Source organism: Triplophysa rosa, linkage group LG11 (genome assembly GCF_024868665.1).
Source record: "Triplophysa rosa linkage group LG11, Trosa_1v2, whole genome shotgun sequence".
In the NCBI taxonomy this organism is placed as follows: Eukaryota; Metazoa; Chordata; class Actinopteri; order Cypriniformes; family Nemacheilidae; genus Triplophysa; species Triplophysa rosa.
The window spans coordinates 23942550-23966266 of record NC_079900.1 but is presented as its reverse complement, the minus strand read 5'-3'; the positions used below and the strand labels follow the sequence as shown (position 1 = coordinate 23966266).

Sequence of the window (23717 nt, the reverse complement as noted above, 5' to 3'; positions counted from 1 at the left end):
GACCCCTAAGGGGTCAGAAACAGTCAGTTGTGAACAGGAAAGAAATTGGAGATGTCAGATCTAAGCTGACTCTTTGGACGGGAGAATGAGATCATGTGACAAGGGCAGGTGAGCAGGACAGCTGTGACGGTGCAATATTCTCAACTCTACAGACCGTCTGAATGAAATATACAGCATACATGACTCCAAGAACAAACAAGTTTGGTTTTAGACTCATGTGCACCCTGATTTGGTGATATTGAATGAATGATTATTATTAATAATTTACATAAATGACATTAATAATTCAACAGTGGAATTAAGAAAACAATTGAGGGATTTCTGAAAAGCCGCTTACACATAGATAGAATGGTTACTCACTGACAATATGGTTTATTTAGTTAAAAGTATAGTTCACCCCTCCCAAAAATCCCATCATTTATTTATCCTCATGTCATTCAGACCTGACTTTTTCTTCTGTGGAACACAAAAGAAGATATTTTGAGAATATTACCCACAATGGAAGTCAATGGGATCCAGTGTTGTTTGGTTCGCAACGTTCTTCAAAATATCTTCTTTTGTGTTCTGCAGAAGAATGAAAGTCATGCGGGTTTGAAACGATGTGGAATGAGGGTGAGTAACGGGTGAATATGCCTTTCTGATCAAATAACGTGCAACGTAATAAATATAGCACCTGTGTCACCTCAGGTCAGTTGGACTACACGCGTTGAATGTGTAATCCCATGTAGTTGACTTACTGTAAACACTATCAAATGCATTTTTATCAATAGATGCTGCCCAAACACTTGACATCTTAGTCAAGCATGGACACAAGAAGAAACCTCGAGAAAGAGGTGAGATCGGATCCCCTCGATCCGAGTCGACGTACGCAGGGCGGAGTTATGGACATGGAACTCTACCAGGTCTCCCAAACATGATTTAACGAGCATCTCTAATCAAAGCATCAAAAGAATGACCTGAATAAATAATGTCTGCCGAATTTCTTTTGTCCTCCCGCGACAATTACCAGGTCTGGTGGTGGTGACGGAGCTCGCGATAGACCGTGGATACACGCACCGGGTCCAGCGTCTTGTGCCAGCTGTCTCTCTGCCGGTCAATAATTGATGCACCTCGCTTCATTGTCACCAAAAACTCATAGCGAGGAAGAAGTGTCAGGGTCGTCTTACTTATTAAAGGTCTCTGAATCTTTAATGGGCACCTCATCCTCCATGATAACACACCGCTACAGGCCGGTTCACAACTTCAGGGTGTGGGTTTCAGCGGGATGGTGTATGAAGTGAGATAATAATGATTACAGGTTTGGAGAAAGGGGATTACCTGCTGCACAAGGAGTTGTTGTTTATGAGGTCAACTGAGTTCTGAAAAATCATGAAAGTTTTAATGGTTGTGCATGTAAGATGAGGTTGGCTGAATGGCCGAGGTTCATGTATAATGCAGGGTGGGCCTCTGTCCAGCGAGTCAGCTGCTATTGTTTAATCTGTGCGTAGGGTTTCATACTGGCACTCGTACTTTATGAGAAATCTCAGCCAAGGTTGAGAATGACATCAGCTCTGATATAGTTTACGTTTTTGTGCCAGCTAGAGAACAGCGTGATCCTCGTGACGAAGAACGCCAGACATCATCTACTGCAGAGCTAGTAAGCAAATACCCTAGAATTTGCATTTGGACACTGAAGCTGCATTAAAAAATGAATGAATCTTACTGTATTACAAGAACAAACATACTTTTGAGATCATACATCACTCTTTTCAAATACATTTCACAAAAAGAGGTTTGTTGTTTTTTTAGTAAGAAGAGTAAATGTATTGTTTCGTGTATACTGAGTGTACTCAACATGTTAACGATTATTTTGTTTGTATAAACACTGTTACGTTCGAAAGTTCCCAGCATGCACTGCAGCATGTAATAATTAGTATTAATAAATAGAGTGTTTGCTGGCATTACATATGCTGCTGTTGTGTCATTACTTTTGGCTGTTTGTGGTATTTAGTAGAGATGTAGCAATATCAAAATCTCACTGGACGGTAATCAGTGTTGGGTAAGTTACTCTGAAAAAGTAATTAATTACTAAATACTAATTACATATTCAATAGTGTAATTAGATTACTGTGCAAATTACTCTCTCCAAAAAGTATTTATTACTTATTACTAATTACTTTTTATAACCTATATCAACCTTGATTAGTTAAGTGATTCAAGGATAGACATGAAACGGCTCTTTTAATTCATTCAAATAAATAATATAAAACTACATAAAGTGGTATTATTAACTGACCAAAGTATTACAAATGTGAGAATTATACATTGAAGCATGGATTTTAAAGTTAGACTTTGAATTTTGATGTCAGTTCCACTATTGCACACACATATATTACACAAAATATTTAGTTTAATTACATCAGAAGTAACTAATTAAATTACAGAAAAAATAAGAGTAATCCCTTACTTTACTTTTTCAAGGGAAATGTAATTAAATTACAGTAACTAATTACTTAGTAACTAGTTACACCCAACACTGACGGTAATACCTCGGTATAAAACCACTGTACGGTATTTGTACTGACAAATGATGACTTGGAAACGTGCCATAAGCATCCTCTTTTCTTTATCCTCCAATCATAACTGTTGCTTAGAGGAATGAGTTATAGTATGAGATGGGTCAAATGACCTAAAAATCTCTTTTATAAAATAAAATAATTGCACCAGATGGACCTTGACAAAGGAAACATCTATTCTTTCTTCGAACATTCTCCATGTTAGGCCCAGAAGACCTATCGATTCATACAGTCATGTGACCACCATAATATTCAGACAATTTTGCATTGCGATAACACGATATCGATAATATTGTTACATCCCTACTGTATTTAGAGTTGTATTTTAACTCAAGATGTTTGGTGATTTGTGCGTTCAGTCAGTGTTGAGATCTAACTGCATGATACAGTGTCTCCTATAGTGAAAATGCATTCAACTGTTTGTACAGCTACCTGACCAATGTTTTGGTCTGAAAAGTTGATTCAAAGCTTAAGTTTTGAAGTTGTATGTGCTACTTAAAAGACATGTGACATTACTTACCACAGTACAGTACTTACCCATTCACTACAGTAAATACTTAAGGGATAGTCCGCCAAAAAATGCCAATTCTGTCATCATTTACTCCCCTTATAAGGTCTTTTCAAACCTGTATATATTGATTTTGTTCTGTTGAACACAAAGGAAGATATTTGCAAGAATGTTGGGAAAATAAACCCTATGGGAGACAAAGGGGGGTGAGAGCTGTTTTTCCTTTGTGTTTAGCAGAACAAAGACCCGAATATAGGTTTGGCACAATCTGAGGGTGAGTAAATGATGTCAGAATTTGCATTTTTGGGTGAACTATCCCTTTAACTAAATAATTTTTGGGTGACATTTGGATTACTCTGCTACCTGTATGAAACTCTTTATACATCCAATAAAAAAAACGGATTTTACAAAGAGATACAAACATACTAGAAACACTAGAAAAAGCCCAAACCCAAACCATAACTTATGAATAACAATGGTCTATAAGCACCAATACCCAGCCTGTATAAACTTCACATGAACTGTAAACTTAACCCTCAAATCTGACTGAATGATTTGAATGAGTGTTAAACTTGTCCAGTGTCCAGAATGATGTTGACCCAAGAACATCACTCACTTGACAAAAGTGAGTATCACTGCGGAACCAACCGAAAAATATCTTTGCAACAAGTATCATTTGTCTGCAGATTCCACTTGGTTGAATATTTTGTATTTCACATTAAAATGTTTGATTTCCCCATGTTGTGATTATTTTTGCTGTGAAGAATCACTCTCAAAGCTGTGAGTTCCATTGCCAAAGGAAGACTTTAATATCAAAGATAAAAAGCCGAGTTGCCTGCAGAGCAACTGAACAACTCTGGTTGGGGGAAGACCTTTATAGTGGTTCTCCCACACACACACATACGTCAACCTAAGTTATTTGGGGTTACCATTATCACTTGAAACAGATATCTGACCTCAGCAGTCCTAGCTGGTGAGGTGGCAATGATAACAAGGACTCTGGTACTTACGACTAGAGATGAACTAACAAAGACCAGACCTTACTATGCAGAGATAAACTTATAATAGTAAAATAATGGGTACATGATTCCTTTATATTTTGGTTAACAAAATCTTCAACACTCGCAATACTGTATGAAAGTGTATATTTTGTCAGACTTGGTATTGTTTGTGCTTTGGTTTTGAAGTCCTTAGCAGGGCTGGATTATCCAATGGGCATTATGGGCACAGGCCCAGGGTCCCATGCGCGCTTGGGGCCCAGGCAAGGGGAAGAAATTTCACATAACAGCGTTTACACCATATTCATTTGTGTGCGCACATGGAGGTGCACACACAATACATTGTTTCTAAATTAGAAAATCTGTCTTTTCACACTGTGAGTGGCAGGAAGAAGTAGCACCGTACGACAGGTGACTCGTGAATAAAATGAGTACAAAACAGCGTTTCCAACAACCTGTCACTGTTATCGACTGTTTGGATATATAAATGTGAACAAATTTCATCTGTACATATGCACATGGTTACCATGAGGCTGTGTGAAAGAACATATAGCCGGAATCACCGCTTTTTATTGTGAGTTGTTAGATGATGTCGCGTCATGAACTGACAACAGAAACTAAACATATGTCAATGAGAATGGTTTTATTGTTGTAAACAGGGGCGGACTGGCCATCTGGCGTACAGGGCATTTTCCCGGTGGGCCGCTAACGTATGGGGCCGGAACGGACGCGATTGCTGCTTAGACGGACGTATTAAAAATGCGAATACACGCAACGCGAATTCAAAAGACACGTATAAAAGTTTAACAAATGGACAAATTACTCTTATATTATAATCATTGACAAAGACTGCCCATTTATTCTTTGAAAAATGAAGATGAAAATATGTTAGAATTGCACTTAAGAATATTCTGAAGAACTTTCTGTAATTTATCTTAAAGTTCTTATATTTTCTCTGAAGAACAGTTTTGTGAATCCGGCGTGTTTGTGTTGAATTATGGAAGAATCTGATAGAACTGAATTGAAAGGTTGAGGTGTTGAACATGCCAGTGAGTTACAGTATTCAGGGATATTTCTTAATATTGTTGTTGTTGCTGGTCCAGGAAAGTTTTGTTGTAATCATGAGGTGTAAATCCTGTATGATGGAGGATGTGTACAGGTGTTTATATTGTCCTTCAGGTTGTGATCATAGTTTGTAACTTGTCAATGTAATCCTGTAATCCTGAAACATAGAGGTGTTTCATACACATAGTACCCTAGGCTAATTTAAAACTTTATTGTGTGCATGTGTGTGTGTAAGAGGAGGGGGGTCCATAAACCACTTGTGCCCAGGGGCCTCTGAATTCTTAATCCGGGCCTGGTCTTTAGTTCTGTATTTTTAGTTCTACACAAAAGTGGGACTTCCTATTTTTTTATTTCCTATTCCTCTCGTTTGTGGTTTAAAAAACACACTTTAATCCTGCTGTACTGTAAATATAAATCCTCATTTTATTCCTGTGCTTTGTCTGGCCTTTCGAGCAAGTTTACTTCCTCTGTACCTTTTTGGTTCGGCAGATCCAGAAAACTCATTCATTTTCTTGAAGCATGCAAATATTGGGGAATGCTTCATTTGACAATAAAAGATCATTCAAATGTTCGGGAAGGCTTCATTTGAAAATGCAAGGCATTCACACTCACGCAGAGCCGCGCATGACGTCGGACGGCTAGGCAAGGGACTTCGCAACCCCTGAATGCTCTACCCAAGCAACCATGACTAAAGTGGCCATTCAGTGCCGGTCAATATTAAACAGTATATGCGACATGCGATCGCTATCCATTCATCCGAGGTTCCCGGTTAGCGAGCAAAGTTCAGGCCCTGTCAAATCCTAACACACACGACACAGAACCCTGCGGTTCTCGCGACCCTGCCGATCATCATTTCCCATCTGTGCTCGTGTTTCTGCATCATTAGAAGAGTCGCTGTTGGGTTTCAGCGTGGCTCAGGTTCACCGTCGGACTTGATCTTCGCGTTACCCAACAGGGTTCTTCTGCACGACGCTCTCGTCACATCTTCACCAAAGTGTGAATTATTAAAGCGTAACAAGCTGTCGGGACACCAAACTCAATTGTGCGTTGTAATTAAATGTCTTTCTGTCGTTCCCTCTCCCTCTTTCTGCTGACAGAGAGACTGTGCTGTTTGTGAGCAGACGGAGGACACACGGCAAATGGACCGGCCTTATCTGCTTACACAACGTGTTGAAGCTTTAACCAATGGTTTCGTGATTCGCCCGTGTAATTATTCGTGTATTGGTGGTGTTTGCTTAGGCAAGAATCACTAGCACTATTGCTAATACTTATTTTTAAGCCCAAACCCTTCAGCAAGAAACTTCCACACCGTGCTATTACCTTTCTTAGCAATCACACTTATCATTTTCTGATGAATAAAAAAAGAAATAAACATTTAGACTTGTATAAAGAGGAACCCAAAGAAGATATTTTGAGAAATGTCCATACAACGGAAGTCGATGGGGTCCAATGTTGTTTGGTTACCAGTGCTCTTCAGAATATCTTCTTTTGTGTTCTGCAGAAGAAAGAAAGTCATACAGGTTAATGACACGAGGATGAGTAAATGATGATAGACTTTTTTTATTTTTGGGCGAACCATCCCTTTAAATCTGCTTTGAATGTCTAACTATGTAAACACTTGTAGGTTTGTGGTGTTGTGACCCCTTTGAGGTTAACCTCAGCAACTCGAAAACACATAAACACAGTTCCTCATATCACACACAAACACATACTGTACACACACGCTGTGGCAGATCACTGGACTCAGCAGTAAATGAGCAAACGCAAGGCTTGTGTAGCAGAAGATCACAGGTGTGCTGACAGAACACAGACACTGTCCCTGAGCAGACAAATGCTGAAACCACACGCACATACACAACAAACAAACACGCACACACACACTGAAGATACACTGCACGCAAGCGTGAACACCAAGTTCCGTATTAAGACTCTGAGACTCAATAATTTACATGAATGAACACGTTGCAGACACACCCAGGCATCTCAAGTGCTTGTTGGTCCTTATGTAAAATCAAAAAAAGAGCTTGTTATAAAGTTAATAGAGATCATACTGATGCAAAAAAGGCACGAATGTATTAGTGAGGATTGTACTAATGTCAACAGTTTATGGTTTTTATTAATCTAGTTCACAAAGAAAACATATGCCAAACCTAACTTTAATAATCCCCCCCACTTCATTCCTTAGTACATAATACAAATACTGTTTTTTATGTATATGTCTACATACAAATCAGCTTAATATACAATTTGCATTTAAAATGTTGTAATCTATCAACTAAATGTAATTTGAGCTGAACTTGCCTTCTTCAATAATAGATAGTATCATGCTGCCCTCTGGTGGACACAACATTAATACGCATGTAAGGAAAACCATGTAGAAAATGTATATGTAAATGTATAAAAATGTACAAAAATGTACTCTGTATTTCGCATGTGCTTTACGTTTTTTTTTTTTTTCAATCGTCACGATCAAAAAGGTGTGTTCGACTCTATGCCACGCGAGAGCAATACGGATGTTAGTAGAAAAATCCATTGTGTGAAGTCATTTTTAAAAGGTATTCTACGTATATCTATTGAACTATAAACAGTTTGAAAAAAACTTTCCAACAAAACTATTTATATTTAAAGATGATTGAGAACATAAAAAAAACTTAAGGGCTGCTTAGGGGCTTTCACTTTCACCGGAAGTAATAAATCTGATAGAACAAAAGCCCTACATTTCATTTAATAAATGAAACACATGTTTGTAGTTCGTTTTTATTTACGATAAAAGGCATAACAATGAATATTGTTTTATTTTATTTTACAATAGCTGACGTTTTGCAAATGCTTTTTTAAATAGTGCGTCATTTTATTTAAATGTTTTTATTATTCATTAAAAACTGAGTTTTTGTGCGTATGCATTTTTATCATTCCTTTTACTCAAGTTGCTGTTTTAATATCATCGTATTCTTTAATAAATCGTGTTTTTTAATAAAAATGACAAAAGTCACAGGAAGTGACGCATTACGGCCTTTTCCTGCTCAGCTCCAGCTAGCTGCCTGACGGACTGTCGAGAAATCGACAAACGCGTCCGGATTCCGTGCTTTTATTTTGGCACCGGAGTGTATTTGTCGTCCGTCGTCATGCCAATGTATCAGGTAAAACCCGTGAGTCCCGGTGAAATAAAGATTGATTTACCAACGTGCATGTACAAGTTACCGAATATCCACGCGCAGGGAACGAGCCGCGGCGAGCACGCGTTCCAGGTAATCGCATTGCTGATCTGATCTAAAGAGTGAATGAATACATTCAAACACCACATATAAACCTTACAAAAAAAACGAAATGCACAAAAGAAACACACAGCTAGTGTCAAGCTGTCTGATGCAATGGAGCCATGCGTGTGTGAAATGATTGACAGCTGCGTATCTGCACTTGGCATTGCTTTGAGCTCTGGAGTGAGAGGTTGGTCCATATGAGCCATGTTTGGTTATCTGGTATAAAACATCCAGTTCTTCCACTGCAGTGGATCAGAAAGCTGCAGTTCTCTCCAGTTGTGATCTTTTTAAGTTATAACGTATAATGCAGTTTTGTCAGGCACACAAGAAAGGGGAGGGCTCATTCTAGAATGGATGAGGATGATGTGGTAAATTGATCATCTCATGCATTCTATAACAGTCTGTTTAACACAGCCCTGTGTTGATTTGTTGTGTTAAACTGCATATTCGCCAACAATTGTTTTAAAATCTGTGTTTCACCAGAACGGGGAAGTGGATCCTGCTGTGAAGGTGCTGGAGGCTCAGCAGGATGACATCTTGAAAAAACTTTATGAACTGAAGGCAACGGTCGATGGGCTCACAAAGACCGTGACCACACCTGATGCAGACCTGGACGCCACAACACTCTCACAAGGAGTTTCGGCAACAGTGTCTAAGGGCACAGCAGACCTGGACTCCTTACTGGGCAAGGTGAGCTGCTGATCATACAGTTTACAGTATTATGTGACTGTCATCGTCACTTACCAGAAACAAAAACGTACGTTCACTCAAACAATAAGCAGAACGTTTAAGTATAATCCTTAAATCATATGGGTCTTTGAACTGGGTGGGTGAACTGAAAACAATTGTTCGTCCTCCACCCTTTCACTTTCACCCCTGTTTGTGTTAAACTGGTTGATCAAGTTTGAGTTAAAGACAACAAGCTTGTTATGCATGAGTTTTTTTTTATTGTACTTTTTGTCTTGCAGGATCTGGGTGCGCTGAGGGACATAGTAATAAACGCGAACCCCTCCAATCCTCCCCTGTCTCTGCTGGTTCTTCACAGTCTGCTGTGCCAGCGGTATCGGGTGCTTTCCACCGTGCACGTGCACTCCTCCGTGACCTCCGTGCCCCCTACGCTGCTGTCCTGCTTGGGCCCGCGGCACGCAGACAGCTACACACGCCATCGCTTTGAGCTTGGCTTCACTCTCATATGGAAAGACGGTGAGAACGGGCCGCTTTTAAATAAAGAGAGCTCATTACAGCAAACACGCAAATGCTAAATCACTGTGCCCATGTGTCTCTGTTCAGTGTCAAAACTGCAGATGAAGTTTAACACACAGAACATGTGCCCCATCGAGGGAGAGGCCAACGTCGCACGCTTCCTCTACCGGCTCTTGGGTGCCGAACCCCAGGACCCCGTCCTCGCCACGCAGATGGACAGCTGGATCGATACGGCGGTGTTCCAGCTGGCCGAAGGGAGCAGTAAAGAACAGGCGGCCGTGCTGCGGTCGCTAAACGGGGCTCTGGGCCGTTCACCCTGGCTTCTGGGTCAGGAGTTCTCGCTCGCCGACATCGTGTCTGCCTGCTGCGTCCTGCAAGCTAGCGACAGCACCTTGGCACCTGCAAACGTACAGCGCTGGCTCAAGTCCTGCCAGAACCTGGGCCACTTCAACTGCGCGTATGAGTTACTACATTGACCGGAACTGTGAGATCAGTACGGGCCGTGCTCCAGTTAAAGAGAGGCGATAGATACACCGATGTTTAAAAAAAGGGAAATGGTGGTGTGACATCATTGTAGACCAAATGTAAATGGACACGGAGATCGGTTCTGTAAAACAAACCGTTACTTCCCAGAATTCAATCTGAGCTCGGTCATAATGGGTGTTCCAGTTAGTATGATAATGTCGTTGATGCTGTTTTAACTGGAGTCGATCTGAAACTGATCCCAGGTCAGGGTCGTAACTGCAAACACTTTCAAACAGAAAGAGCATTTGGAACAGATTTTAGGGTAATGATACTGTAAACGCAACTCCCTCCCGCCTTGTGCCTAATAGAACGCTGTACTAGAAAATGTGTGTTATATATTACGTTAGGTCGAAGCGTTTGAAATGTGAACCACAGGACCTACTGGTATGTATGAGGGGTGATACTTTGTAGCGTCTTTTTCTTAAAATCTATTAAATGTTTTCACTGGGGATTAAATGTGTGTGTTATTATTTTTAAATACAATTAGATGTACTGTAGTGTGAAGCAATTGCTGTTTATGAGAGTTAGACAAGAGAAACGCAAAGCAGCTTTATATGCAATAATGTTGTTCTTTGACAGAACAAAATATGCAGATTGTGTTAATTTTAGTAGTAGAGTAGTAACTCATAAAAAACATTAATGAGAAACTAGGCTTTTCCATGTTTGTGTGTAAATTTTGGATGCAAACTCGTATCATAACAAAGGTGTCTTGTCACTGCTTATTGGTTTTGAAACAAGCCGCAAATGTAGATCAAATTGTCTGCCATAGATATTTGCTGTCTCTCCTTCAACGTGAACGATGTCCATCAGGTGAAAATGTCTAATACATCACTTTTGCCCAGCGCTTTATTTTTATATTTAAAACAAAAAATCCCATTAAAAACTATTTTACAATTTAAAAAAAATATTTTAGCAGTTAATATTTTCTGGAGCGCCAGAAAAATAAAGAAAAGTAACATTTTTGTAAAGTACATGTTTTCATATTTTACACCTGACACACATTTTTTGCTGTAAATTTCTGTAATTTGACATTTCGAAAATATGTAAAAATTCCATCAAATAAAACTGTCAAATTCTGTTAAAATACCATGTTTTACAGTGATGACATAGCACACCTGTCCTATTTTACATTTACATAAACAAGAATGTATAGGTCCAGAAGTGACACCGTGGGCTGTAATAGTTCATATGTCCTGCAGATGGCAGCGTGTTCCTCATGATAACTCCCATCATGATATTCAAGCACACTTGAATATCTCCCTGTAGTCAAAATCATTGTAATTTCTCAGGTCTGTTGTGTAAAGCAGGGCTGTGCAAAATTCAGAATTTAATTCAATTGAATGAATTTGAATTGACTCCACCCTACAGGATGTTGAATTGAATTTGAATTACAGGAAGTGGAACTGAATTCATTGCAATTCAGTGAAATTCATTCTTATCACATATCAGTGACAATGTGATACTTTTAACATATATTTTTTTCCTAATGGACGTACAGACACTAACATTAAGCATACATTCCCTTAATGTTGAATTATTAGCAATATCTTCATTTCAAAGTAATCAAATGAAACAATGTTTTGGTAAATGCAATTATCATTTATTAAAGTACTTTACAAGGTAACATTGTTGCATCTAATGGTCAAAAGTTCCTCAAATGTTTGGTCAACCATTTTGAAAACTTGGATACAGCAAGGTATTCTGGGAAATGAAGTACTATCCTATCATTTTCCACAATTTGAAAGTTATTACAATTTTAATTATCTGTTTTATAGAGTATGTTTTTAATGTTAATTTGTGGTAAAATTATACAATTATATCTACTATAATAAAGTATTGTGTACATAAAGTCCATACAATAACATCTGTATGACATTTATGTGGTAATCATATGTAATATATACTGTAAAGCTTCATTGTTAAATACACCTTAATTATGTATCATAAATTTCTTTGAATTTTATGGAATTCCAATTCTACTTTCTGCAATTTGAATTGCAATTCAGCTTCCTGTTTGCAATCTCAATTCAATTTCTAATTCAAATTCAAGAATTGAACTGGAATTTAGGGGTCATTCTCAATTCAATTAAGAATTTTGTACAACCCTGACTCACAGAGGATGGAATTCACACAGCACACAACACAAATGACACTATAAAGACAGACTGAAGCAATGCTTGTGTATCTGGATCAGCTTATGTTGGTCCTGGAGGTTGTAATCACATTTTGGATTGGTTTCAGTTTACTGCTTATTTAATAATATAACATGACATTTGGCAGATTCTTTTATCCAAAACAATATACAATCCATTCAAGGTGATCTATCTATCTATCTATCTATCTATCTATCTATCTATCTATCTATCTATCTATCTATCTATCTATCTATCTATCTATCTATCTATCTATCCATCCATCCATCCATCCATCCATCCATCCATCCATCCATCCATCCATCCATCGGTTTAGCTAGACCAGTGGTCACCAACCCTATTCCTGGAGATCGAGCGTCCTGCAGACTGCAGCTCCAACCCTGCTTCAGCGCACCTGTCTGTAATACGCCCTTTTCACAGTGACGTCACTTAACTCCCGCCTTTTTGCAAAGCAGTGTATCATAACATCCGTCTTGCAACAAACAAGAAGAAGAAGAAGAAGAACTTCCGTTTTGCCGTCGCGCTGGAATTTAACAACAGCGAGAGAAAAAATTGACAGAACACGTATTGAAGTACTTATCCTAGCACCTTCGCTAACACAAAAAGAAAACAAAACACTTACCTTCATAATCAAACAGGTACTCTTCAACGAAGAATTTGTATCCTTTCTCTAGCTTTGATCTTGTCTTTATCGAAAATTTGTCTGCAAGACGTTGTACATCATTTAGTCGTATTTGTGGCAGATGTGCAAGCCACTTGGTAAACTCCATTCTGAGGCGCTAGCGGAAGTAACTTCTTCTTCTTGAGTTTTACTGGTGGTTGGCAAATCAGCTTATAGGTGCATTAACGCCACCTTATGAACTGGAGTGCTAGCGGAAGTAATGATACACTGCTTCGCGGCAGAACGGAACATGCGTGACGTCATGTGAAAAGGGCGTAAGCAAACCTGAACACCTTGATTAGATAGTTCAGGTGTGTTTGATTGGGGTTGGAGCTGAAATCTTCAGGACGGTCGATCTCCAGGAGCAGGGTTGGTGACCACTGAGCTAGAGAAACAAAATACTGTAACTACAGGAACATTATTTGAGGGGTTGGGTGTCTTTGATGGTTACATTTCCTCCAAAAACATCATACGATCCCTTAAACAGTCCAGTTGTGTACACAGATTTTGGCTAAAAGAAAGTGAATTGAAACTAAAACTCCTACACTTAAAAATAAAGGTGCTTCACGATGCCATAGAAGAACCTTTTCTCCTAAATGGTTCATAAATGGTTCCATTGTGGCGAACAAGGTTCTTCAGATTATAAAAAGTTAGGAAAGAGATGGTTCTGTAAAGAACCTTTGACTGAATGCTTCTTTGTGGAACCAAAAATGGTTCTTCGATGGCATCGCTGTGAAGAACCCTTTAAGCACCATTTTTAAGAGTGTGTAGCAGTAGGGGGTGGGGCTTCCTTTTAATTGTTGATCCCCGCTTGAATGAGCAATTAGGGTAATAAGGGCTGGTGTATTTAACCGCATTAGCCGAACGCATTCGAACGTAGGTGTTATGCCTGTCCCTCTTCCGGTCTTCAGTGACTGTCGTTCATTCGTTCCGTCAAGTGCCCGATGAACGCTTGTAGGTAGGATTGATATCGAATTGCTATGTTGTTGTTAGATTTTGTCTCGTGGACTTAAGGTTCTCTTGTGTTTTTAGTGGAACAGTTATGAAGGCATCTTAACACCTAGATGTTTGTGGATTTGATTATGTATGATTTAGTTATTTTTTGTTGTTGACTAATCTGAGTTTCTTATTCATTGGTATGTTTTGTTTGCAGTCTCCCGCAGCTCACGTGCTGAACCGTGTGTCGTGCTGCTGTTTGTTTTCCCCGTTTTGGTTTATTATCTTTTGTTGTAATTCTGTTATTTCATTTTCGTTATATTTGTTCCGAGTTTTTGTGTAATCAGTTGGCTCCGGGCCGTCAGGCTGAGTTGTAGCGTTGGTGTTCTTATCCCCGTGACATTTACAGTGTTTCTGTTTAGGTTTACGGCTAGACTGAGGTAGGACGCCGAGTACGCTATCCACTAACGTTTGTTGCTAGTTATTGAATGGTTTTCCTTTGTCCTTTTTGGTGCGTTTGATATTTGAATGAATGGTTAAGATGTGTATTGGACCTAATTACTTTTGTTGTTTTCCAGTTTGAATCAAGGCTGAGTGTGCTGAGGGGGAGGCTAGTCACGTGGGTGGAGCACACCGTTGTGAGTTTGGAGCACCAGGTTGTGAACACCTCTTACTACTGTTTGATGTGTGCGTGTGGTTGAACACGATTCTTTTCAGCTAGTTTTCCACCCCTGAGGTAAGCTTTAGCCTTGTTAGCTTCTGGTAATTAACTTAACTTTTTGCGTGTGGTCCAATTTATTCGTCCACATTTGATTGTCATTTGAATGACCCTTATGCATGTTTTGAAGATGTCCATTTTCCTGTCTTGAGTTTTTTTTTAAATGATTGTTATAATAAACTTTGTGCCTTTACTTTTAACAATTTAGGGTTACATTCTACTTTTTTTTTTTTTAAATAAACATGCCCCTTATTGAATGCAATTACACGTCTCGGTCTGCTCTTTGCACCATCCAACTTGTTCCATTGTTCACTGAATTCCTTGGGTGCAATTCCCAGGGTGGCGTAGTCGTTACCTAAACCTAGCCAGAGAATACCATTCGGTTACAAGTGTATACTGACCAGTGACCATTAAGTTCATAAGCATATGGCTACAAGCATTTGTTTCCCCTTAAGAGAGGAATTAGCGTTTGTATTGAGTGCTATTGGATACATCAACCCTGTGTCAATAATGCTGATTACACGTATATTAACTTTCTTCCATGAATGTTAATGAGTAAATCATTCAGCATTTCTTGAGTATTGAGTGAATGCACACAGAGTAGTGATTTTCTTTATTGCAACTGGAATAAACGCCTTTGAGTATTTTGACAGCTGTGCCCAAGACACTTAACTACATGATAGCTTTAGACATACAGGACTGCAGGCAGGAGAACAAAAACACTTGATGTCTTTATTTTTTACTCCTTTCAGTATACCAACCATTATTCTAGTCATGTATTTAAAGGGGTTATATAACACAAATACATGTTTTTCTGTGTCTCTGGTGTGATATAAGTTGCCCATGCATGTATTAGACTCGTAAAATTGCAAAAATGAAAAGTGTGGGAACAAAAGATGCATTCTATCTAAAAGCGAATGCTCACCCAGACCTGCCTGAAACGCCTCGTAACCACACCCCGGCGAATGTATGTCACTTCGTAAAATGACTAGGACTGCCCAAATCTAAACGCAAGTAAGGTGGGCGTACCTGTAAATCTCTATCGTCACTGTCGCAGCCATGTCGCGGAGATGCTGTGTGTTTCGTTGCGAAAAGAGACTCTTTGTTTGCCCTGCCAAAAGATGAGGCAACTAAAAACGAATGCTCAAACTCTGTATGATGTATATGGTTGTTTGTTTATAACCTCGTGTATATAAAAGGTAAAACGGTTAGCTATAGTTTTTAACTATTTAACTTTTTTTTTTTTTTTAATAAAACCTTACCAATCCTTTACATCCTGCTCAAGTCGCGCTGGCAAAGTTGATGTATTGGCTCGATCATCTTTTTCCGTATCAGATTTGGGCTTGAAATGATACAAGGAAATACCGATGACATTTTTTTCACCTGTCGGTACAATTGCTTGGGAACATGATGTTCCGAATATGGTAAGAGGTGTAACATTTCCGTCAACGCTTGCTGTATTTGACCAATCACTACGTACTGGTTAACTGGCCAATCATTTACGTTTACATTTAGTCATTTAGCAGACGCTTTTATCCAAAGCGGCTTACAGATGAGGGAAACAATGGAAGCAATTGGAACAACATAAGGACAACAAAAAGCGTAAGTGCAATAAAAGAAAATTGGTCTCACATAACCTATCACAGTGTACAGGGCTAAGGTGTTTTTTCTTTTAAGAGAAGTCAGAACTGTTTAGTAAGGAGTTGACAGAAGAGATGTTTTCAGACGGTTCTTAAAGATGGCTACAGAATCTGCTGATCTTGTAGCAGAGGGCAGATCATTCCATAAATGTGGAACCGATCCCGAGAAGGTACGTGAGAGATTTTTTACGTTTTTGGGATGGCACCACACGAGACGTCGTTCGTTTGCGGAGCGTAAGGATCTGGCGGGTATATAAGTCTGCATTAGTGAGTGAAGGTAAGGGGGTGCCAAATCAGTGGTGGTCTTGTAGGCCAGGAGCAGAGTCTTGAATTTGATGCGAGTGACTATAGGGAGACAGTGTAACTTAATGAAGAGAGGGGTGAAGTGTGCTCTCTTCAGTTCATTGAAGACCACTCTTGCTGCTCTTCTGGATCATCTGTAGAGGTTTGGTTGTGCAAGCTGGGAGTCCAGCCAGTAGCTCATTGCAGTAGTCCAGTTGGACAAAACAAGAGCCTGGACTAAAACTTGCGTAGCATGCTCTGATAGGAAGAGTCTTATTTTCCTAATATTGTAGAGGATGAATCTACAGTGGTTCTGGCAACATGATCAGTGAAGTTAAGCCAATCGTCGATCACCACTCCCAGGTTTCTGGCCATTCTGGAAGATGTGATGGTTGATGAGCCCAGTTGAATGGAGAAGTTGTGATGACTCGGTGTCGGCCGGGATTACAAGCAGTTCTGTTTTAGCAAGGTTCAGCTGCAGGTGATGGTCGTTCATCCAGAGCGAGATGTCGGCTAGGCATGCTGAAATGCGTGCAGAAACAGTCGGATCGTCAGGCTGAAATGACAGGTGGAGTTGTGTATCATCCGCATAGCAGTGATAGGAAAAGCCATGTTTCCGAATGACAGAGCCTAGGGATGTCATGTATATAGAAAATAGCAACGGACCAAGCACTGAGCCCTGAGGCACCCCTGTGTCGAGTTTTAGCCATGAAGGGGAGGAGAGATACCGGTCTGTCATAGCACACCTCACTTTTCAGAGCGATGAGCTTTGTAAAAAATCTGTGCGTTTCAGAGAGGCGGGGCAAAGAGGAGATACAAACATGCACGGTATGTGGAAAATACAGCGTTTTTGAACATTAAATCGTGTATACACATTGCATTACATCTAAAACAAATGGTAATATTCGTTTAGCCATGTCATTTGACCACTTTAATATAGTTTAGGCAAAAAAGTAAAACTTTGTGTAAGAGGTTAAATCTAAGCAAAATAAGAAGGTAATACAACTATACTAAATAACCTGTGGGCAGTTTTCTCTTATGATGTAGAGATGATCAAGCTAGAGACAAACCATTACACTGCATGATCATTTCCTAACACCGTGTCTACACCGCATCCAGTGTGGACAAAATTGTAAATTATAATGGGTTCTAATGCGTTTCTAATGTCTTTTGTCACGTTGCGCCGGTCGCGTCCGGTGTAGACACGTTGTGAGTGAAGATGGAGTCTAAATAATATACTGCGTTTATATATTACATACAGTACATATCACACATGGAATTTATTTTAAAGATAAAGATGAATATTTAAAAGAAAATATTTTTAAGCAAACAGAGTTTATGAGGTTGACACATGACTAATCCAAACATCTCTGTCATTGTTTGAACAGTTGTTGCAGAAATGACATCCAGCATCATTTGTTTGCAGATGTCTCTTTGTTTCAAGTGTTTCCATATACATTTTTGAGGCCACTGTATATTGATTATGTTTAATATCAATATTATTGATGCCTAGAAACATGTAGTTCTGACTCTGAGATCTTTCCTCATGCATACTGTGGGTCAAGGTTTCATCAAATGCAATGCGCTTTCTAAAAATAACACTATAAAGGGCACTATATAGTGTTTACCTTTGTTGTGTTTGTCCAGGATGTCAGACAATGAGCTCTCTCCTCTCAGATCAACACACTCAACCTGCAGTTTTAATTGGTGTTAACATCACGCTTTCAGACTTTTATCACACCCGCCTCTCTTCCGCTACCACGCTCGCATTCATGGCAACATAATCTCAAGTGCTTTCATTTGCACGGCATACATACAGCCGTGAAGACACGTGGGATATGTCTCTTACTATGTTGTACGAAAGATGAAATGAGGACAATGATACAGCATATCAGAGTTTGTGTTGCAGACGTCTATTTTTGGATTTAATTTAATAGTGGTGCTCACTAATGTAAGCATTAAAGATCTCTGGACTCATGTGGCTGGTTGAGGAGAGGTGTGCGATTACCTTACATGTGCTTAAAATCACTTAGCAAACGTAGCAAATCCTTACACAAAACCCTTGCCGTCATACACCACAGTATGATGCTATGATTTGTAACATTTCATTACCTATTGATAATGGTTTGTATTTTCCAAATGTTACAAAATTTAATTTCTTTGTTGTTGGTGAAAGCTACATTTTTGGCTTAAAAACATGATGGCTAAATGTACATTACCATTAAAAAATACACTCTAAAAAATGTTGGGTTACTCAACCCAGTGTTGGATCGAAAGGGAAGAACCCAGCCGATGGGTTAAATTCAACCAGAAAATGTTTCAACTGTATTTGACTCAACAATGGGCTAAAACAACCCCAGCATAGGCCAGCATTTAGAATGCAAAATAAATTAAAACTGTTATATGTGATCATCTTCAGTGTAGAAGTCACTGAGAATTTGCAGAAATGTTTTCTTGTCATTTTATTATCAAGTTCACTCAAAAATAAAAAATATTAAAATGGTTGTCAAAGGTGCCCCAGAATTTCCTAAATTCTTCAAAATATTTTCTTTTGTGTTCAACAGAACAATCGGAACAAAGAATTTTAAACTGGTTTAGAACAACTTGAGGGTGAGTAAATCATGACAGAATTCTATTTTTTTTTAGTGAATTATCCCTTTAATGAATTCACCTGTATTCTGCACTCTTATTCACTATTCATCCATTTCATTTTTGTTAAACTTTTAGTTTTCTAATGAAAGGAACGAATATATTAGCTGAATGATATTTTTGTCAACAGAAGTACTTTCCAACATGTAAGCAAATGCCATTCGATAAAAAAATAAAATCATGAGAAACATTTCAGTCACGTGACCCGAAACTTTTGAAAGGTAGTGCACATAAAAGTACCTAAATTACCCATTACAGGAACTCCACATACACCTGTTTTTCTGTCTTTTTCCTTTCTAGAAGGTAGAGTCATGGGTATCTGTGAATAGATCCTTTTCATTAACTGGCTATTGATGAGGTTCTGTGTTCATGTCCACCAGAGCAATCAGTGGAGCTGCAGTCTGAGTGTTCAGAGCTGATTTCAGCCACACATCCTCCATCGATCTGCTGAGCTGATCACACACTCATCCGGTGGTCAGGCTGATTTTCTTACAGCCCCTCCTCCAGCTTATTACACTATAAATATCAAAGATAAACTACAGTCTCATATAAAAACACCATACCGGCCCCTTTACGTCTTTATTACGATCCCTGAGAAACATTCATATCGCTAATGGATTTAGCGGCTTCCTGTTCAATAGTGCAATTTTTGTGCGAGACGTGTTAAGCTAACGGCTTGCTGTTGTAATCTCTATGTCTCCCTGGAGAGACTGACTAATGGTTTTGCTCTGCGGGTCCGGTTGAACTGGATTGAAGGAAAACAGATCTATCAGATACTTGACATAAACTCAGTAAACAGTCGCTTTTTAATGCCTCCCAATGAGAAACGATTTGATTTGTCCTTCAGAGCACTTTGAACACAGATGATTCAAAGAGCTGTGTTTCATCAGACAGTGTTGTATAAATGACATTTGCCAAGAATGATGTTATTACTGATTGACCTCTTGTGTTACGCCAAGACGTAGGCTACCTAGCTTTGTGTACCATGTGGGTCCTGAATTATAGTATAGACGGTTTCATCTTAACAACATAAACAAACGTTACTGCGCATTCGTCAACTGAACTTCCAGTACACATTCACAAACAATAGAGTGCCTGTAGATTATTTCTGATAACAATCAAAAGAAACCGAGAAGAACCGTAACTTGGCTAAACTTGTCTCTCCAATAATTTTGACTGTGATACCAAGCTCAACCACTAGATGTCAATGTACCATACGGTTTCTTTAAATTTGACCAAACTACAGGACCCATTCAACAAACTGTTTATTTAATAAAATGAACATACAGCAAAATTCAACCAATCGTTTATTTAATACAATTATTACACAGTAAAATAATAATACAGATTAATATTAACATAAATTAAATAAAATATAAATAGTTATAATTCACTAGCCAAACACAAACCGGAAGTTAACTGGGGGTCAGGCGCGTGCGCGTCCGATGAAAGGTCTATAGCAGGGCTATTCAATTAGTTCGTCATGGGGGCCAGTTCTTGAAAAACTTTCCAAATGGGAGACATGAGAGATATGTCTTGCAATATGAGGGATGACACAACAATAATAAGAAATCCGTTTTAATTTTTCCCAAATTCAAGTTTTAAAGGGGAGATTTTTTTCTACTTTTACACAAATGTAATATAAATCTTAGGGGTCCACAGAATGTGCCTGTGAAGTTTCAGCTCAAAGTTCACCACATATATTTTATTATACCATGCTCTAATTGCCCAGTTCTGCATGTGTGTTTTGGTGTGTGTCTCTTTAAGTGCAAATGGGATGCTAGTCTCCGCCCCCTTTTCAGCAGAAAACGCAGCCAGGGCTGTGAGCCTTTGCTTCCAATGACAAAACAAGAAAGAAGGGTCACATAAAGCGAATGAGAAATGCTGTGTCTCGTCTTTAAACACCAAACACATTGTTTTCTATAAGCAAACAGACAAAATAAATCCATTGCTCTCTTATCTCCTGTGAGGCTGGGAACAGTGTTCTGTGTTGGTCCGTGCAGCCAACAACAGAGCAGTTGGCATTCTTTGCTTTGCTTTGCTTACTTTTGCCATGGTGTCGGAACTAATTCATACGCGAAAACAAAAATGGCGGCAGCGCCATGGGTGGACACTTTCAGAAAAAAGGGCGGTAATATTATAATGATAACGACTACCTAAATCTGAATGGCTCATTTTCTCACAGGCTTGCAGAGATAAGCTCACATAAACAAAGTTACTGGGTTGTAATTTTTCACATTTTCTGAGTTGGCAGATGCAACAGAGACCCGATTATAGCACATAAACATGGAAAAAGTCTGATTTTCATGAAATGGCCCCTTTAATATTTCTGGATTCTGTGTTTTCCGTCCTTTACTACACTACACACAATAGTAATATATTTGCCCACATGAAAAAATACTTCAGTATACTACAGTATTCACTTATAAACTATATTAAAAAACCTGCAGTAGATAGGTTGAACTATACAGGGAAAAATAAAGTCTATATATTTTTTTATAATATTTTTTATAAGTTCTAATTTTGTATAATGTTACTAGCACATTTACTTTAGTTTACTAAAGTAAATAATATACTCAGTAAAAATCAAGAGGGATGGTGTGGTAAAATGTGGGTGTGTTATAACTTGTTCAAGTTAACCGGACTTTTATTTTGACGGGTCGCCGCAAAAGGTGTTTGACAGTTGCTTTTCTCACATGATGAAACAGTTCATGTGCACGCGTTCTCTGAAAGCTCCACAAGCACACGCAAAACATTTAAACACCATCTGAATATTTCTAAAGTTATTCATGCACAATTTGAATTTTGTTAGCTGTTCGGTGCTACTTTCTGATTAAGAAATAATACATTTGCCAGATCCTAAGTCATTCCGCATTATACAGCAAAATCTGTGTTATGCCTGGAATCCGCGATTCAATCATAGGGCCCTAAATATGGGAGCCCGTGTGGTATTTTTATACACCCAAACTTTTTTCCTACATTTAAACATGCTGATGTTGTATTTTAAACTGCACAACAACAACATCGGTGCATTGTAAGACGCCCAAGCATGCAACCTGTTCATTTGTTGTATTTTGAAACTGCATAACAAAAAATAGAAATTCAATCAAACAACATTAACCTACACAGGCGCTGTTCTCCGACGTATTATTCTCCGCCCTTGCCTCTGTAGTTTTGAAATTGTGGTCCTATTCGTGCTAGCAAAATGTCAGAAATGAAACTAATAAAAGTTTGTCCACAGGAGAGAACGGCTGAATCCGAAATCGCATACTGTCATACTATATACTAGGCGAAAAGCAGTAGGCAAACGAATAGTATGTCCGAAACCTCGGTCTTCATAAAACAGTAGGCGAGAATTTCCCGGCTGGTGCACTATTTCTCGCGAGATTTGGAGTGCGTATACTACTGTTGCGTCCGAATACGCCTACTTACCTACTATATAGTATGAGAAAACAGAGTAGTATGTCCGAATCCTCAGTATTCGAGTAGATGAGAAATTCCCGGATGGCTTACTGGTTACGCCCACATTCTGAAGCACCCAGCGACAGATACTTGGGATACTACTCTATCCCATGAGCCCACAGGACAAAATAAATTCATACAGGAGCATGGCGGAGAACTGCGAGGCAGGTGTTTTCAAAAGTGAGTATTACTAGCCAACAACGCGTTACTTTGCGTTGCAGTCGCATTTGTTAAAGTGTTGTAGCGTAAAGTTAAACTGTAAGATGCTAGATAGTAAAGTATATTTGTGATTTTGATGTGGAAATGCAGTGTTTTAATATGTCTAGCTTAAAGAGAGCTCCACGCACACGCGTCTTCGAAGTAGACTTAACGTTACATATACTAAAACCATACCCAAGTGAAAGTGACCTATTAGTCAGATATGGTGACCCATACCCGAAATGTGACCTCTGCATTTAACCCATCCAGAGAGTAGTGAACACACGCACAGCAAGTGGTGAACACACGTACACCCAGAGCAGTGGGCAGCTATCACTGCAGCAAGTAGGGGTAAGGTGCCTTGCTCAAGGGCACCTCAGTCGTTACCCGCCGGCCCTGGGAATCGAACCGGCAACCTTCTGGTCTCGAGTCCGACTCTCTAACCATTAGGATATATAAGTAATGTAAATAAACATATTTACTTAAGTAACTAAACATAATGTATATATTTTATTTGTCCATTACTACAGTTGAGTTAACACATGTGCAACTACCTCCACATTTAAATGCAGTATTGATCACAAATCACAGAGGTCACTTGAATCTTGTTTGACTGTTACAGGGACAGATGAGCACACTCGTTAAAATCACGAAGGTGGCGACGGTGGTCCGCTGCGAGATGGCAGTAGGATGTGGGGTTCAACGCCTGTAGATACAGGATATAATTTATTACAACAATAAATTGAAATAAAGCTTTGATTTATGTGATGTTTACTTGTATATGTATTAATAATTATTAAATTCATTAATTTTCTTACATCAAATTTACGTATTTTTTAATCATGTTTCTTCTATATATCATTCAGGAAAAAAATAAGTATTGGTACATTTAATTTATAAGCAA

General features: G+C 38.9%; 1 protein-coding gene across 2 annotated transcripts; it reads left to right on the top strand.

Annotated features, from left to right (window-relative positions):
• The first annotated feature begins 8135 nt into the window (after window positions 1-8135).
• On the top strand, window positions 8136-10570 carry aimp2 (aminoacyl tRNA synthetase complex interacting multifunctional protein 2). 2 transcript variants are annotated; one of them, XM_057345893.1, is made up of 4 exons: window positions 8136-8374; window positions 8870-9076; window positions 9355-9589; window positions 9677-10570. In XM_057345893.1, exons 1-4 carry the CDS (start codon window positions 8252-8254, stop codon window positions 10063-10065), a joined length of 954 nt encoding a protein of 317 aa, XP_057201876.1. In that variant the 5' UTR covers window positions 8136-8251; the 3' UTR covers window positions 10066-10570. The 2 variants fall into 2 exon arrangements, with proteins under 2 accessions (XP_057201876.1, XP_057201877.1); XM_057345894.1 differs by having other exon boundaries at window positions 8137-8266.
• Window positions 10571-23717: the final 13147 nt, after the last annotated feature.

What these genes read in the sequence shown, in the direction of transcription:
- aimp2 (XM_057345893.1), top strand. Translation starts at nt 8,252, where the DNA reads ATGCCAATGTATCAGGTAAAACCCGTGAGTCCCGGTGAAATAAAGATT. An exon ending in TGGACTCCTTACTGGGCAAG is followed by an intron (nt 9,077 to 9,354) that starts GTGAGCTGCTGA and finishes TTTGTCTTGCAG; the next exon opens with GATCTGGGTGCGCTGAGGGA. An exon ending in CACTCTCATATGGAAAGACG is followed by an intron (nt 9,590 to 9,676) that starts GTGAGAACGGGC and finishes GTCTCTGTTCAG; the next exon opens with TGTCAAAACTGCAGATGAAG.